The sequence below is a fragment of the Leucopleurus acutus genome (genome assembly GCF_964270905.1).
Source record: "Leucopleurus acutus genome assembly, chromosome: 3".
In the NCBI taxonomy this organism is placed as follows: Eukaryota; Metazoa; Chordata; class Mammalia; order Artiodactyla; family Delphinidae; genus Leucopleurus; species Leucopleurus acutus.
Window position 1 is genome coordinate 7,004,355 of NC_139145.1, and position 17,255 is coordinate 7,021,609.

At 51.7% G+C, this 17,255-nt stretch overlaps 1 protein-coding gene and 1 pseudogene across 5 annotated transcripts in view; both read right to left on the bottom strand.

Moving 5' to 3' along the window:
• Positions 1-846: 846 nt before the first annotated feature.
• LOC309960395 (serine/arginine-rich splicing factor 3-like) lies at positions 847-1,337 on the bottom strand (annotated as a pseudogene). Its single transcript has one exon. The product of its transcript is annotated as a serine/arginine-rich splicing factor 3-like (transcript).
• An 8,407-nt stretch (positions 1,338-9,744) lies between these two features.
• Positions 9,745-17,255, bottom strand: part of DNMT1 (DNA methyltransferase 1) — a gene marked incomplete at both ends in the record, with an annotated part of 42,265 nt that continues 34,754 nt past the window's right edge. For 3 of the 4 annotated variants that reach the window (XM_082837028.1, XM_082837027.1, XM_082837029.1), the window contains 12 exons: positions 9,745-9,904; positions 10,357-10,447; positions 11,272-11,388; positions 11,547-11,710; positions 12,009-12,204; positions 12,893-13,070; positions 13,526-13,692; positions 14,354-14,495; positions 14,793-15,075; positions 15,225-15,353; positions 15,553-15,637; positions 16,348-16,540. In XM_082837028.1, coding sequence (XP_082693154.1) covers positions 9,873-9,904; positions 10,357-10,447; positions 11,272-11,388; positions 11,547-11,710; positions 12,009-12,204; positions 12,893-13,070; positions 13,526-13,692; positions 14,354-14,495; positions 14,793-15,075; positions 15,225-15,353; positions 15,553-15,637; positions 16,348-16,540 — 1,777 coding nt within the window. Of the gene's footprint in view, positions 9,905-10,351; positions 10,448-11,271; positions 11,389-11,546; positions 11,711-12,008; positions 12,205-12,892; positions 13,071-13,525; positions 13,693-14,353; positions 14,496-14,792; positions 15,076-15,224; positions 15,354-15,552; positions 15,638-16,347; positions 16,541-17,255 lie in introns of all 4 variants that reach the window. The other variant, XM_082837030.1, reaches the window with a different exon arrangement.

The following is a 17,255-nucleotide window of genomic DNA, read 5'->3' on the forward strand; positions in this document are numbered from 1 at the left end:
CAGGGCTCGAGCCCCTGTCCCCTGCATTGGCAGGAGGATTCTTCTTTTTGTTTGTTTTTTGTAACCAAAACATTAATCCCAAGGATTCTCACACAACATGTTACAAATGACAGCATGAAAAAAAAAATCTTGCACAGTAACTCAAAAGTTCAGCTCTACAATGGACCCTTAAACGGGCAGGACATTGGTATCTTGAATAGTCTCAAATTTCCAAATAATATTACAAAGAGTTATGTATTCATATACAGCAATCACAGAAGGAACTTATGACCTAAAGCAAAGGTAAACTAACTTTCTTGAAACTTCTTAGATTCTAAACCCACTGGACAACCTCTTGTCCGGTGTGAAGACTGGTGGAATTTTTAAACCTCTAATCTAGGGTAAAGGTGCAGCTTTAATTTTTACCTGCTGGCTTGTGTTCACAGCAGCTTTTAAAGACTGCTTGCTTAACTACAGCTGCATACCATATCCCAGCTACAGAAAGTCTTTTCAATATTTACCAGTGTTGTTTCCATAATAATAAACATCACACTTTAGGTGGGCAGGAGTTAGAGTTTTATTATCAGTCTAGGCAAGACCAAAACTTCAAAGCAAATTCAATTTTGCTAAAGGGAACATTGTAAAGTAACAATTCTTCATATTACATGCCTCATATGATCCATTTCAAACCATAGAGAATGACACCTTTATGTGTCACTATTCCAAGAGACAAACAAATGTGAACAGCTAAAACCTTTTAAAAATGCACCAAGCTTCGGAAGTCTCAAACAAAACTTGAATTTTCTGTACATACTCCTGTCAAATGAAGTTATTTCCTGTGCACCACTCCTCTTGCAAAGTGGTCTTCTATTTCCTTTCATTTGACCTGGATCGGCTAGGAGACCTAGAGAAAGATCAGGACGGCTTGCGATTTCTCTCCCGGGACAGTGATCTCTCTCTTCTCCTATCTCTAGAAAGGGACCTGCTCTGGCTGCGGGAGAAGCTTCTCCGTCTTGGAGATCTGTGGCGAGATGGAGGAATCCTCTGATAATCATATCGAGGGCGACGACCCCAAGAAGGAGGTGGCCACGATTTCGACTTCTCTTTTCCCCATTCGACAGGTCCACTTTTAATAGGCAGCCACGTAATGTTCTCCCATCTTGTTCTCGGACAGCATCGGCTGCATCTGGGGGATCTTCAAATTCAACTAAAGTGAAGTCGGTAGGGTATCTAGCTACCCACACACTTCGGAGTGGTCCCTAATAGCCTACAGCTCGTTCTAATTCAGTCTTGTTCCCATCGTTTCCAAGATTCCCTACATAAACTTTACGCTCCAATGGACAGGAATCACGATGCATTTTGAGATCTCGGGTTAGAAATGCAGAGGCTCAAATCCACACACCCCTGGCGGGGTCTTCCCGGTCCCCTCCCGCCTGGCACCCGCAGATGCTCTCTCACACCCGTCGTCCATGAAATGGCCTGGCAGGCGGATTCTTAACCACTGCGCCACCAGGGAAGTCCCCGCACCCCACCCCCGCCATGGCAGTCTTTATGTTTCTGGCCCCATCTGGCTCGAGCCAGCCGTCAGGCATTGCGTTTAGTTCCTGTCTCTACAGGCTCCTTCCCAGTTGATTGGTTCCTCAGCCTTTTACAAACTTGCTTCCATCTTGCCCCCGTGGACAGTTTTGCAAACTCCAGGCCAGGTGGGCATCGGCCTGTGAGCTCTGCCCGGGGTTCAGATGGGGCTGAGCATCCTCACCGGTTCTGTGTAACAGGCTGCTGCATAAGATGTGACACCTCTGGGCGGCTAGATTTCGGGGACAGCCACGGATGCACGCTGACCCAGGCAGATGCTTCAGGTCCATCATGCCAACTTCTGCTGCCCTAACTTCTGTTCCCCAAGCCGCTGTCCCGGGCAGCAAGACCCACGTGGCTCCTGGGTTTCACGGGCCACAGGGTGATCCCGGGCCTCTGGAATCTGGCGGCTGAATCTGCTCGCACAAGCTGTGCTGTGGGGCTGCTTTTCCCCCTGTGTGTCCAGTCCGGGGCCCTGCTGTCTTCACCCGGCCTCCCAGGCGAGAAGGTGAACCCCAGCTCCCTGGAACAGACATTCAGAGCCCCGGTGACCGGTCTCACGGGGCTGGGGTGGTGGCTGGACATGTGTGGCCAGCCTGGTGGTGTCTGGCCCCGTCTGCAGTTCTAGTTCCAGCTGAGAAAGAGCCTCGCTGTGTTATTTTCTCCTGGTTGTGTAAGGATCCCCGGTGTCATTTGACAGAAATGTAGATGGTGTGTTCTTTCTCTGATTTCTCCCTGCTTCCTCTCCTCCCTCCCTCTCTGCCCCTCCCTCTCCCTCTCTCCCTCTCCTGCCTCCCTCTGTCTCTCCCTCTCCCTCCCTCCCTCCCGGAGAGGGAGAGACAGGGAGGCAGGGAGGTTTTATTATATCCTATAATATGGTTTATTATAGGATATTGAATATAATTCCCTGTTGTATCTATTTTATATATAGTACTTTGTATCTGCTAATCCCAAACTCCTAATTTATCCCTCCCCTACCCCCTTTCCCCTTTGGTAACCATAAATTTGTGTTCTATATCCGTGAATCTGTTTTTGTTTCGTAAGTTCATTTGTATCACAGTTTGGATCCCACATGTAAGTGATACCTTATGGTACTTCTCTTTCTTCACTTAGTATGATAATCTCTAGGTCCATCCATGCTGCTGCAAATCCTAATGACCTCATTTTAATTCAGTCACTTCTTTAAAGACTCTATCTCCAAATACACTCACATTCGGAGGTACTAGGGGTTAGGGCTTCAACGTATGAATTTTGGGGGGACACAGTTCAGGTCATAACACAACTCCAATGTCCATCAACGAATGGATGGACAAAAAACTGTGTTCCATCTCTACAATGGAGTACCACGTAGCAATAAAGAGGGGCAAATGACATTGATGCACGGTGACACAGATGCATGTCACAGACACAAAAGAATAGATACCATATGATTCCATTGGTGCAAAATTCTCAGACAGGCGAAACTAATGCATAGTAACAGAAATCAGAACTGTGACCATCTCTTAATGGGGATGGGACCCACTTGCGAGGGGTTCCAGGCAGGTGATGGGACTTTTCTCCATCTTGATCTGGGCGGTTGATGACACAGACAAATACACACATAAACACTCCAGCTACCCTTAAAAATAAAAGGGTCAGATCCTTTAAAAAGATCCAGGTGCACATGTAAGATCTGTGCATTTTAATAATAAAATCTGGAGAGGAACAAAGCAAAGATCAGAGTCACTCCATCCCAATTCTCTGATTTATTTTCATTGTAGCAGTTCTCACTCTTTCAAATCCCCTTGTTCATTGTGGAGTTTGCCTGCCTGTCTTGTTCTTGAGACAGACAGGGGCGGCATTGGTCTGTCTTATTGCTACGTGCATGCCCAGCCCCGGAACCAGGACTGGAATAGTCAGCGGTAGATCAGTGGCTGTGTGACGATGTCTGTGTAAGTTTTTGATTAGTAGTTGCAAACGATTGCATGTCAGTGTGGACAAAGCTGACAGGCACATTACACATGTGTGTGATCATGGTCACTGTGGTGATGATGGGGTGTTAGAAAGGCTTCCTCATGACACAGAAAGAGGAAACAAGTGCTGACCATTCGTTTTGGCAGTTGTGGGATTCAGTGTCTTTTTTTCTATAGCTTGCTTTTTAAAAACTGCCAACATGCTTGAGGGAGAAAAGCAGGTTGCAGATAGATATGTGTGGTAGAATAGATTAACCTAATGTTTCTGAACACACAGAGAATAACTGAGTTTAGGGACATGAGATAACTGTGGGAAAACATAGACAGGAAGGAGACAGACCAACACTTTCATAGTGGTTGTGTCTGGGGAAGTAGCAGACGGGGATCCGAGAGGCACACAAATGGGCTTCCGCTGTGCCTTGAATATTTATTTCATTTAAAAAAAGACCAAAAAAAACCCCCTTCTGTTGTGGAAAACAGTATGACAGGTCCACAAAAAATTAGAAATAGAATTACTGTAGAATAGAAATACGACCCAGCAATTCTACTGGGAATTGCAAGTGTGGTCTCAGAACTTCCCTGGCAGTCCAGTGGTTAAGACTCCACGCTTCCATTGCGGGTGGCACGGGTTCGATCCCTGGTCGGGGAACTAAGATCCCACATGCCATGCGGAATGGCCAAAAGATTAAAAAAAAAAAGGGGGGGGTGGTCTCAAACAGATATTTGTACATCCACATTCATAGCAGCATGATTCACACTAGCCAAAAGGTGGAAGCAACCACAGAGTCCATCAATGGATGAATGAACAAAATGTGGTCCATCCATCCAATGGAATACTATTCAGTTTTAAAAACGAGGGACTTCCCTGGTGATGCAGTGGTTAAGAATCCAGCTGCCAGTTCAGGAGACACAGGTTTGAGCTCTGGTCCTGGAAGATCCCACATGCCACAGAGCAACTAAGCCCATGCACCACAACTGCTGAGCCTGCACTCTAGAGCCCACAAGCCACAACTACTGAATCCCGCGCACCTAGAGCCTGTGCTCCGCAGCAAGAGAAGCCACTGCAGTGAGAAGCCCATTCACCTCAATGAAGAGCAGCCCCCACTCACCGCAACTAGAGAAAGCCCACGCACAGCAATGAAGACCCAACGCAGCCAAAAATAAACAAATAAATTTATTTAAAAAATAATTTTAAAAACTATTTAAAAAAAAAAAGTAAGGAACTTCTGAGAATTCCCTGGCAGTCCAGTGATTAGGACTCAGTGCTTTCACTGCTGGGGCCTGGGTTTGATCCCTGGTCAGGGAACTAAGATCCCACAAGCCGTGCTGTGTGGCTGAAAAAAAAAGGGGGCATTTGTGAATAGTCACCTCAAATGGTAATGAGGTTTTTTTGTGTGTGTTTGTTTGTTAATTTTATTTATTTATTTTTGGCTGTGCTGGGTCTTCATTGCTGCGCACGGGCTTTCTCTAGTTGAGGTGAGCGGGGGCTACTCTTCGTTGCGGTGCACGTGCTTCTCATTGCGTGGTTTCTCTTGTTGTGGAGCACAGGTTCTAGGTGCGCGGGCTTCAGTAGTTGTGGCACGTGGGCTCACTAGTTGTGGCTTGCGGGCTCTAGAGCGCAGGCTCAGTAGTTGTGGTGCACGGGCTTAGTTGCCCCATGGCATGTGGGATCTTCCCAGACCAGGGTCGAACACGTGTGCCCTGCACTGGCAGGTGGATTCTTAACCGCTGCACCACCAGGGAAGTCCGGTAATGAGGTTTTGAGCACCAGTGGATTTCCATTGATTAAATGTATGCCAATCTGCAGCCACTGTGAAAAACAGTATGGAGGTTCCTCAGAAAACTAAACATAGAATTACCTAGGGGGTTACTTACAATTTGGGACTTCCCTGGAGGTCCAGTAGTTAAGACTTCACCTTCCAATGCAGGGGGTGTGGGTTCGTTCCCTGGTCAGGGAACTAAGATCCCACATGCCTTGTGGCCAAAAAAACAAAACATAAAACAAAAACAATATTGTAACAAATTCAGTAAAGACTTTAAAAATGGTCCACATCAAAAAAATCTTTAAAAAAAATTGTATGATCCAGCAATTCTGGGCATATATCTGGACAAAACCCTAATTCAAAAAGATACATCCACCCCTATGTTCATTGCAGCACTATTCACAATAAATGTCACTATTCACCTAAATGTCCATCAACAGATGAATGGATAAAGAAGATGTGGTACATATATACAATGGACTACTACTCAGCTATAAGTAAGAACAAAATATAAAGTGAAATAAATCAGAAAGAGAAAGACAAATACCATATGATATCACTTATATGTGGAAGCTAAAATATGACACAAATGAACCTATCTACGAAACAGGAACAGACTTGTGGTCTCCAAGAGGAGGGGGTTGGGGGAGGGATGGAGTGGGTAGCTGGGGTTAGCAGATGGAAGCTTTTATATATAGATTGGATGAACAACAAGGTCCTACCGTATAGCACAGAGAACTATATTCAATATCCTTTGATAAGCCATAAGGGAAAAGAATATATATAAAAAAAGAACGTATATAAATGTATAACTGAGTCACTGTGCTGTACAGCAGTAATTAACACAACATTGTAAATCAGCTATACTTCAATTTACAAAAATAGAGTACATGTACGCCAATCTACTACCATCACTATTCTCCCCAGAAAAGGCTCAACTTCCACCCTGATGGAAGGAACAATTTCCCTGCCAGTCGGCCAGGGTGGCAGGAGCTACCTGCTGGCAGCAGTGTCCCCTCACTCTGGCCCTCCCAAGCACAGCAGCACCCCCTAGGTCCACAAGCCTGGCTCAGGCCAGCGAGCTCGGGGTGCATGGAGGTGGGTATACCTCACAGGCAGGTATACCCTGGGCCACCCCTGGAACTGCACCCCTGAGGGACAGCCCACCACCCAGCTGAGACCCAAGGGCTGAGCCACAGAACCCTGTTTCCACTCTTTATGCTAACGTGCTCCTCAGATTTTTCCTGGTAGCATACTGAATACCTGAAACGATGACCTCAGCTGGAAAAGTATCACAAAAATGATGGAATTCAGTAAGTTGGCTAAGTTAAAAAATATATATATAGGGCTTCCCTGGTGGTGCAGTGGTTGAGAGTCTGCCTGCCGATGCAGGGGATGCGGGTTCGTGCCCCGGTCCGGGAGGATCCCACATGCCGCGGAGCGGCTGGGCCCGTGAGCCATGGCCGCTGAGCCTGCGCGTCTGGAGCCTGTGCTCCGCAACGGGAGAGGCCACAACAGTGAGACGCCCGCGTACCACATAAAAAAAAAAATATATATATATATATATATATATAAATATAAATATATATATATAAAAATAGAAAATACAAAGTCAATAATCTTTCTGTAGGCAAAGGACCACTGTTTGGAAAATAACATCCTGCATACATTAGTAATAAAAGGATTAAATACCTAGGAATTGAGTTAAGAAACTTGTAATATCTGTATGAAGACTTTAAAACACAGACTGATGAGGTTTAAAATAAGGGCATTCCTTCTGCATAGTGAGAAGGAGGGACCAACTACCGATTATACGTTAGCAACATGGGTGAATCTCAAAACCATTAGGCTGAGTGAAAGCAGCCAGACAGAGAAGCCCACACTGCACCAACAGGTGAAAGTCATCCATGAAGATGGACGTGGACCAGAGGTTGCCTGGTGGTGGTGGCAAAGGGGGATACTGAACTGGGAAGGGACACAGGGGAATTCTGGGGTGATGGAAACATTCTATAGTCTGATAAGGATGTCGGTCCTCAGACTGATTCATTTACCGGAATAAACTGCTGCACACCCAGGACTTGCGCATTTCATATTAGACCTCAGTTTACAATGGGAATCCAGTGAGACACTCCTAGGTAGAACAACCTTCAAAGTGCAAAGCGCTTATAATCGATGCCACCATTTATTTGTAGCAAAGATAGACACACACACCTGCACTCGGGCACAGAAGGACTTTGGAAAGACAAGGATTTGGTGTCTTGGTCAGGGGGCCTGGGAATGAAGACTTAGCATACTTTTCACTGTACTCACGATATACTTTTTCATGCGTTTTTAGCTTAAAAAAAAAAACCAAAACAGAACATATAGCTAAAAAATAAAATCTGACAGGGGAACTTTACCATGTCGAGCTGTTGTGTTTACCATGTGCGTTCGTTACCTGTTGAAAAAATAAGTTGAGATGTCAATTTCCCGCCACATAAAAATGATTCATATGTTAAGATGTCATAGAAATAATGGAAGAAAACACTAGTTTGATTTAGGGGTAGGGAAGGCCTTTCTGAGTAGGCTCTAAAAAAATAGAAGAGCAGACAAATATAAATCTAATCCCTAAAAATAAAGTCTCTTTACAGCAAAGATAGGATGACTCAAGATGAAAGTAACACAAGCAGGGGACAGCCCCTAGCAAGGACGAAGGTTACAGCATGTGTCACCACGGAGATAAGGAGCAAATTCCAGCGGCCACCAGACACTTGGGAGGGTTGAATCACTCCTAAAAAACGCTAACAAGGGAATTCCCTGGTGTTCCAGTGGTTAGGACCCCACGCGCTTTCACTGCCGAGGGCCAGGGTTCAAGTGCTTTCACTGCCGAGGGCCAGGGTTCAGTCCCTGATTGGGGACTAATTCTGCAAGCCATGCACGTGGCCAAAAAAAAAAAAAAAATTGCTAACAAGACTCACTATTCCATTGACAAGGATCGAAGAGGCAGAAGCCAGGGTAGGGTAAAGTCCAGGTGGCACTGTTGGTGGGAGAAGCATTAAAACCTCTCCAGGGGGGTAGGTCAGCCACATGACCTGAAAGGGAAATATGAAAACATTTATACTCAGTGATCCAGGAAGCTCTCTACATATTTCCTTAAAGGATACAATGGAAGAGTCCATACAAGGATGTTCAGTGCAGTGTCGTTTACAAGAGAAGAGGGAACATCTTAATTACCATGAAGGAGCTTAAATTTTACATTTGAATTATCTCTAGTCCCTTGGTCTTTTTTTTTCAGATTGATAGATTGATTTGGCTGCGTTGGGTCTTTGTTGCTGCACGTGGCTTTCTCTAGTTGCGGCGAGCGCAGGCTTCTCATTGCGGTGGCTTCTGTTGTTGCGGAGCATAGGCTCTAGGTGCACGGGCTTCAGTAGTTGTGGCATGAGGGCTCAGTAGTTGTGGCTCACGGGCTCTAGAGCACAGGCTCAGTAGTTGTGGCGCATGGGCTTAGTTGCTCTGCGTTATGTGGGATCTTCCCGGACCAGGGATCAAACCCATGTCCCCTGCACTGGCAGGTGGATTCTTAACCGCTGCGCCACCAGGGAAGTCCTAGTCCCTTAGTCTTATGATTAAGGCACCCGTGACTTACATGGACAGTTACAGTTGAGATGCCACCAAGTGCTTTCCTAAAAGCACACGTAGAGGTAGGTGGTGGGGCAGGTGTTACTTGACATCCTAACAGCGGCCCTTTGGGTTGTGTGTGCTGGTGACTCACATGTCTTTGTCTGCTTCTGCTTTGTCGTCATTTTATAGCAGGTCTTTTCCCAAAGACAAATCAAAGAAAAGGGTCGTTCATCTCAGAATTCAGTAGGACTGAGTCAGGGTGAAAGTATGGAAAGCCCACCTCCCAGATGCTTAAACAAATAAGGGCTCTGCCTGGGGGTGGCAGGCCAGGGCTACGAGTGACTCTTTTTGCTCCACCATCCATTGCATGGGGCTTCTGGCCTCACGGTCACAGGACAGTTGCTGCCTTGCCAGGCATCACAGCCCGGGGCTACAAGGCCACGGGGAGTCCAAGATTCTTCCTTTAAAGGGCGTTCTGGGAAACCGCACCAGCAAGTTCCACTTGCATCGTATTGGCCAGAACTGAGCCACCACCCCCACCCCAAACAGGCATGGGACGTCTAACTTCAGACGAGGCCTCCGCGGGGTCACCTGCGACACCGAGGAGCCCACTCTCATCCAGCCTCAGCTGAGAGGCGGCCAGAAGTCCCTGGCAAATCAGGAGTCATCACCCAGGGTGATTTATAGGAGAGATTTATTTGAAGAAATATTACAACATATAAAAACTACATAAAGTCTTAATTTCCACTCATACAGTGGTAACTTTGATATAATGCATAATAAAAAACTTTTAAAATCCAGAACGGACAAAGTACTGCACAGTTTCATCACTAAGTCAAATTAGTCGATAAGCAAATCTCACAAAAGAGCTTCATGTCAGCCAAGGCCACAAACACCGTGTACAACACATCTGAACTGACAGATTGACATGTTAAAAATACAACAATATCAGTGCACGTTGGGGATCTCCGGTGCCAGAAACAAAGGCGATTGGAGGGCAGAACTAGTCCTTAGCAGTCTCCTCCTTGATTTTAACTGAAGAGATATAAAAGGGGGAGTATGTCATGTAATGTTACACGAAGCAATAGGCAAGCACATCAGGTACGTGGACCAGGAACTACGTTAATGCCCAGGCGTTGACACTAAAAGGACCACCTCATAAGAACCTGCAGCAGCTCTGCACCAGCATTCAGAGACTGAACACTGCTCAGGTGCTCCCTAAAGGTTTCCAGACCACCTGGGTTATGGGCTAGTGTCTGAAGCGGGCGCAGCCGACCCAGACTCACTTAGCAGGACAGAGCCAAGCACCCCGAAATCTGACCACTCGTCCACTGCGTGCCGGGCCCCAGTGCTCCGTGCTTACCCACACGCTCACTCATCTCAGAGAAACCCTGAGAGACGCAAGGCCACCAGGGAGGGTGGGTGACTCGCCCCAGTCTCAGAGCCTAAAGCCAAACCCCTGCTGTCCCCACCGCTCCCTACCATACCTGAGGTGCTCTCTCGCGCTCTGACCATCATACAGCGCTTGATCTCCAAGCCGATGGCTTTGGCCAGTGGCGGTGGCACAGCGTTACCCACCTGCAGGAGGGAAGGAGGGCGACATGTGGTTCGGCATGGCTGGAGTCAGCGCTAGCCTCCACTCGGACACGGGCACTGGGCCCCCGGCCTCAGGCTCACACAGGCCTCCAAAGCCCTTCCCTCAGGATGGCACTCAGACCCTCCACCCAGCCCACCCTCCCGCCCCAAACACCAGCAGGTCAAGCACCACTCAGAGAAGGGGGCCTTTAAAGGGCTTTAGAAAATCTTAGAATCTGGATATGGAAGCTACTATGTTTCACTACTAGCTGAGAGCTCTGCTCCCAGAGCACAGGATGGCCGAGAGGGGTGAGAGGGGTGAAATGGGAGGGTCTCGCAGTAACCCCCAGGCACTGCTGGCCTTTTCAGCCACATGCCTGCACTCCTTGGAAATACATTTCATTAACAGCCAAACCGAACACTCTGAGAAACAGGAGGAATTATTGGTTTGTTTCAACCCTTAGCAACAGTGAATTTTCACCACCGGGTATTTCGTCTGCTCTCTGCAATGCGCTGGAAGTTTCCTTTGGGCGAAATGTGCCTCAGCTGTCCACGGCACCCGACACACTTGGCGACTCCGCCTGACCCGGGAGCGCCCTGGGCCCCGGGGACAGGGTCCCTCCTTCCTGACCACCCCCTCGTGGGAGTGCTGAGGCCAGTCAGCCCCCAGCTCTGGGGGCTCAGCGTCCCCTAGGAAGTGACTGCGAGTCAAGCTCCCCACTGACCCCCGACCCCCTGGTCTCCCTCCGGCCAGGGCTGCTTCGTGCGCGGTGCCGCTCGCCCCTCCTCAGCGGGGAGGAGACCCGGGCCGACTCCGCTCCACTGACCTGCCGGTGCTTGTCCAGGATGTTGCCGAACAGCCGGTAGGTGTCGGGGAAGCCCTGAGAGCGGGCGCACTCCCGCACACTCACGACGCGGTGCTGCTCTGGGTGGAGCACGCGGCCCTGGGGGCAAGAGGCGCGATGTGGGTGGGAAGGAGACGGGGCCACGGGAAGCCCACCCCGGGCCGGGGCGCAGAGGCAGGAGGCGGCGAGGAGGGCCGGCCCAGCCACGAAGCCCGTGCCCCCGTCCCCGCCCAGGCCCAAGTGGCCCTCAGACCTACCTGCTTGCCCATGGGCTCGGGGTTGGTGACGGTCGTGCTGAAGAAGCCGTCCCACTCGAGCCGTCCGTAGAGGCCGGCCCAGTGGTTGTGCCTGTTCCCGGTGTGGGGCAGGCACCAGGGAATGAGGGTGTTGAACTGTCTGGCCGCAGGGTCACAGGCTTTGCCTGTTGGAAGAGAGGGCTGCGATGGGGCTGTGCTGACGGAACGGGGTGATACAGCGGCCGACAGTCCCCGTTTGCCAGGCAGAGCTTCATCACGGACACTGTCCTCAGCAGCCGTGCGCAGCAGGGACACCCAGGCTTGGCGAGTCTGCACCCCACCCAGGGCTGCTGGGTTCCTGCGCGGCAGCCCCGGCAACTCCTGCTGAGAAACCCTGAGCCCACCGCCCCGCTGCAGAGCCGAAGGGGGCTGGGGCTTCACACCAAACTTGAGGAAGCCACACCTGGAGGCCAGGGCACAAACCTTCCACGCAGGAGCAGACCCCGCGGAGAGCCCCGGCGCTGCTGCAGCCGTTCTTCTTGTCGTGGTAGTTGTACCGCAGCTTCCTGGCCAAGGTGCCATCAGAGAGCCGCACCTCGATGTTTGGCAGGTCACGCCAGTCTGAGCCCGGGGCTAGAGGGATATGCCGCATGCGAGCAGCCACCAACGCGCTCATGTCCTGGAAGAGCAGAGCAGGCCCCGCTGTCGCCGAGCTCAGGGAGCACCTGACCACATGCAGTGGGCTGGGCGCCACAGTACTGGGCACTGGGCATACCACGGTGACCAGGACCCCAAGGGGCTTGTATCCCACTGTGGGAGACAAGCAGTGACCCCAATCGACAACCTGGGGGTTACACACGTGCCATGAAGACACCAGAGCAGGGATGTGAACGACGGGGGAACGGGTGAAGGGACGGCTTCGGGCAAGCGCGGGGCTACTGAGGAGGTGACGTCGGAGCTGAGCCCTGCAGGACAGGAGGAGCCGGCGGCGGGGAGAGCTGGGGTTTGGTGCGTTTGGGAGATACCCAGAGAACAGCGGTGCTGAGAGACAAGACCAGTCATAGGAGACGATGGCCAGACACACCATTCTAGCCCGATTCTAGGCAGAGTATAAGCTCTGATTGACACTTTCCAGGACCATGTACTGGGGCGGGGGTGGGGTGCAAGGAGAAGCAGGAGGCAGTGAGATGTGAGGCTGGGGGCCGGCTGAGGTAGCGGAGTTTGGGTTAGGGGCCAAGAGCAGAAGGAGCTGGAAGGGGGCCGAGACCAGACCCCGCTTCCCCCGCAAGCCCTGGCTGGGCTCCAACCACAGAGCTGTTCCTGGGAGGCCGCTGGGAGGAGGCCCCGCTTTATGGAGGTGACGTTACCTTACAAATGTGGTCCCTGAGGATGGGCTGGTACTGCGAGCCCCGGAGCTGCCTCTGGAACCAGGACTGAGGCTCCCCGTTGTACGAGATCTCCTGCGCCGAAGCTCCGTTCCGAATCTCGGGAAGGTCGGACATCGTGTCCCGCACGGTGATGGTTCGGAACGGACCCGAGCTCAACCTGCAACAGAGCACAGATTGTGGCACCTCTGCGGACACACACAGCTATCATGTGTGTGAGTCACAATTGCCATCCCCCGACTGCTGGCACCGTCTTCTCCAGAGAAGGCAACCCGGCTCGGGGTCAAAGGACCGCTCGGGGTCAAAGGGCCGCCCAAGGTCACAGGGGCAGCATTCTTCTCAGACCCCATCGGAAAAGGGGACAGGCTATAGTGTGGGCTCTGCCCGTGACTGCGGCCAGGCTTCTGGCCACTGCCCTGGACACAAGGGCACTCGGGGTCAGAACGAGAGCAGAGGTGGCAGAGCGTTCGCAGGGCAGGCCGGACGCGGCGCTGTCTGCCCTCGCTAACACCGTCTCCTCGGCTCGGGCCTCTTCACAGAGGTCCACCCGCACCAGGCCTCGCCGGGGAAGGCTCACAAGCGCCAGGACAGCGGGCTGGCCGGGGGTGCTCCTACCTGGTGATGTTGCTGACAAACTTCTTGTCGTCGACGACGACACTCAGCTGGCAGGCCCGGGGCGCGAACACGTGCAGCGGCTCCGGGAACAGGGGGAGCTGCTCTCCGGGGGCCGCGGCCAGGATGATGGCCCGTCTCCGCGTCTGGGCCACGCCGTACTGACCAGCCTGCGCGGGAGAGGGCCACACACACAAACATGGTCAGTGGGCACCTCCGAGCAGCTGGGCGGAGGGCTGGGGTCCGCAGCACCTGACTTTCTGGGGCGTCTGGCTGGTGTGGAGCTCACCCGGAGAGTCCCTAGTTAACCCACGGGCTCATGCCTAACAAGAGGTGGGACCGGAGAAGAGGATGAAAGATCCCAGGAGGTGGCCGGTAGCCCCTGGAGAAGATGGGAGTGAACCCTGCTGGCGATCCCAGCCAGTTCTTTAAACAGCACATGAAGGAGCACTTGGGGAGAAGAGCGGCCAGAGGAGACACCGGGAGCCATGCCACCTGCCTGGCAGCCCACAGTCACAAGGGAAAAAACACGGCTGCCAACAAGGTTGGTCAGTGAGGCCGAGACACTACGGAAGCTGGATGGGAGGGGCCGGCAGCCGTCCCCCCAGCCCTCACCCGCGCTGCATGTCACCACACTGTGGCTGCCCCTCTGAGTGGGAGGGGCCCGGCAGCCGCCTCCCCAGCCCTCGCCCGCGCTGCACGTCGTCACCACACTGTGGCCCCTCTCAGCTCTACTTTCCGTTTGAGACAGCTTGCCGCTGTCCAGGGACTGCTCGGCCCTTTCTCCGGCCACACACGTCTGCCCGCTCTGCCCCTGCCCGGGGTGCCCACCTGCAACACGCCGAAGGTGCACTGGTAGCCCATGCGGACCAGGCAGCGGAGCGTGAGCTTCAGGACCATGGAGCGCTTGAAGGAGACGAAGTTCCTGACATTCTCCAGAAGGAAGTACCTGGGCCGGTAGTAGTCGCAGTAGCTGTGGAGGCGGGAGAGACGAGAGAGGAGGAGACCTACTCTGCCAGAAGCCACTCCCAAATGCTTGACGTTTGTCAAGACGCACCTGCCAACTCTCAAGGTCTCTCCCTAGCGGAGGGGCAGCCGTGAACTTCCTGAAGGCAAAGACCGGCGTCTCACTCAGCACTCCGCCTTCAGCAGGTGCGAAGGCTAAAGCAGTTACTGCTCGGCCCTGGCACGCCTGCGGCGCAGCCCCGGGACCGGCCGTCTAGTCACCCTGGGGCAGCACCGAACGCAGAGGGAATTCTAGCCTGTTTACCTGAGGAAGGAGACCACCAGGGAGTTCTTGAACTTAGAGTACGTTCGAGAGTTGAAGCGGTTCATGCCGCTAAAGCCTTGGCAAGGAGGCCCGCCACACAGCATCTCCACGTCTCCCTTCTGCGGCAGCTTCTGGCCGCGGGAGTTGGTCACCTCCCCGGCCATGACCAGCTTCAGCAGGACGTTGCAGTCCTCTGTGAACACCGTGGACCCGGGGTTGTTCAGCCGGAACGCCTGGGCCGCGGGGTCCCACATCTCGATGGCCCACAGCGTTTCCGAGATGCCTGGGGGACACAAGGACAAAGATGAGCTGCGAACCCCCTGTAGCATGAGACTCCTTAGTCAGAACTGTGACCAGAGCCAGAAAGGTCTTCCAGGCAGAACACGCCCGGTCCGGTTTTTGCAGCTGTGCGGAGAGAAACCCGGAGCCTACCTGCTTGGTGGAACCCTTCCGACAAACCCCCACAGCCAGAAAACACATCCAGGGTCCGCAGCTTCGGCAGCTTGATTTCCGTCTCCAGCTCGCTCGGCTCAGAGCTTTGCGACTTTGTCCTGCTTTTCCCTGCGGGAGACAGGCCCCAAGTCAGATCAGGGCCCTAGCGTGCTCTCTTCAAACACCCTGGTGATTCAGAGACGGCCTCGTTTTGAGTTGGCGGCAGCAGAGCGAGGTAACGTCAGAGGCTGCTCTTTTATACTGACTGATTCACGAGAATCGAGTTACGGAAGACGGACTTGAAAAGAAGCCCGTGGAGTCGACATACCTTTTCCCTTCCCTTTCCCTTTATTTCCAGGGCTACGGGCATGGTTTGGAGGATCTTCAAAGCTTTTGCTCTTGGCATTATAGGCCTGAGAAGGAAAGAACCACAACAGTCTGGAAGAGAAACACCAGTCCCCTCTCTAACAAATACGATTTAAGTTAATTTGATAAGATCTACTTAATTTCTCCCTAAACACGGCCATAAGCAAAAAGTGCTTTGAGTTTTATTACATTAGAGATGAGGGGAAAATTCTACTAATACACACATTTTATATGGCCGAAATTCCTGCTATTTGAAGTACCTGGACTACTCATTCTAAAAATAGGCAAGTGTTACTGTTAGACTGTACACACTGGAACCTGGGGGAAACATGGGTTATCTTAGAACGATACATGCCTATCACAGAAAAGCCATGCTCAAACAATTTAAGAGTGATTAGCTTAATCAACAAACTGCTGGCTCTACTCTCAATAACCAGGCCACAGGCTCGGCTGTATGGCCCCGGCCTGGACACGGATCCCTGGCTGAAGGCACTGGGGGCAGGGCTGCATCTCCCAGGGCTAGAGGAACCTTTCCCTAACTCACAGGCACTGGCCAGGCCAGCAGAGGCCACTTAACAGTCTTCAAAAATTGCTATTGCCTTAGGACACTCAAATGTGACATTCTGTTTTGTTTTAAGCCCAAAGTGTCAAATTCCAGAACAACTTGAATGTCACAGATTCGTACTCTGGATAAACTGCTTTCTCGGGGGCTGTGTCTGACCCCAAGGCCCTCCCTCCAGTAAGCCCAGGGCCCCACCTCAAGGAAGTAGAAGCGGTCGGGGCCACCAGCGGAGAAGTCCTGGAGGCACTCGGGCAGGTCCTCCCCGTACTCCACGGTGCAGCGGCCCTGCACGGCCTTGAAGTCCACCACAGCCTCCTCGTCGCTCCAATAAAGCAGGTTGATGTCTGCGTGGTAACTCGCCGGGGTGGACTTGTGCGTGTTCTCCGGCCTGTGAGTGCGAGGGTCTTTGTTAGTTCTTTTGCCTTGAGCTGACAGGCAATTAAACGGCACATTCCTGACAGTGCTCAGATGATCGGTGGGTAAAGACCATTCCCCACCCCCAGCAAGTCACCTTGATTACTGACCCCCTTAGTTGGCACTAACCACAGACTAAGTGGGGTTCCTTGCCATGAACTCAACTAATGGTTTGCTTGCTCTTTATGCCCCCAGTGTAGCCCCAAAAGACTTGTCCTGTGTTAAGACCAGCTGCTGGTCTCCTGTTAGAAAGCATGTCTAGAGCTGCCTTCATTCGCCTGTAACAGCCAGATTCCTTGTTCTTTCTCATTACTCAACTGATTACTGCAAAGACCTCAAAAACTCTTCCACGTACATTAGATAAGACATGGAGCAACTTTAGACCTATCTGTATGGATTAGTTTCAGGTTATCTCCTAACCATTATTAGGATCCCAGAAAAAGACTGAGTGAAGCCAAGACATTGGGCAGAGAGAAACCCCAGAGCAGGGAAGAGGGCCTGAGAAGAACAGGGGGATGGGGAATGGGGAGGGGGGCGGAACACAGACAGTGTTCTGAGACAGGACACGCGGACAGAACTCAGGGTTCTGAGGGCGCCTCAGGCAAAGCCCAGGACATTCCACGCCTGTCTTTGTCACACTCTGGACTTCTGCTCACGGATTTCTTTTGGACAAAGCTCTGCAGCTTTAA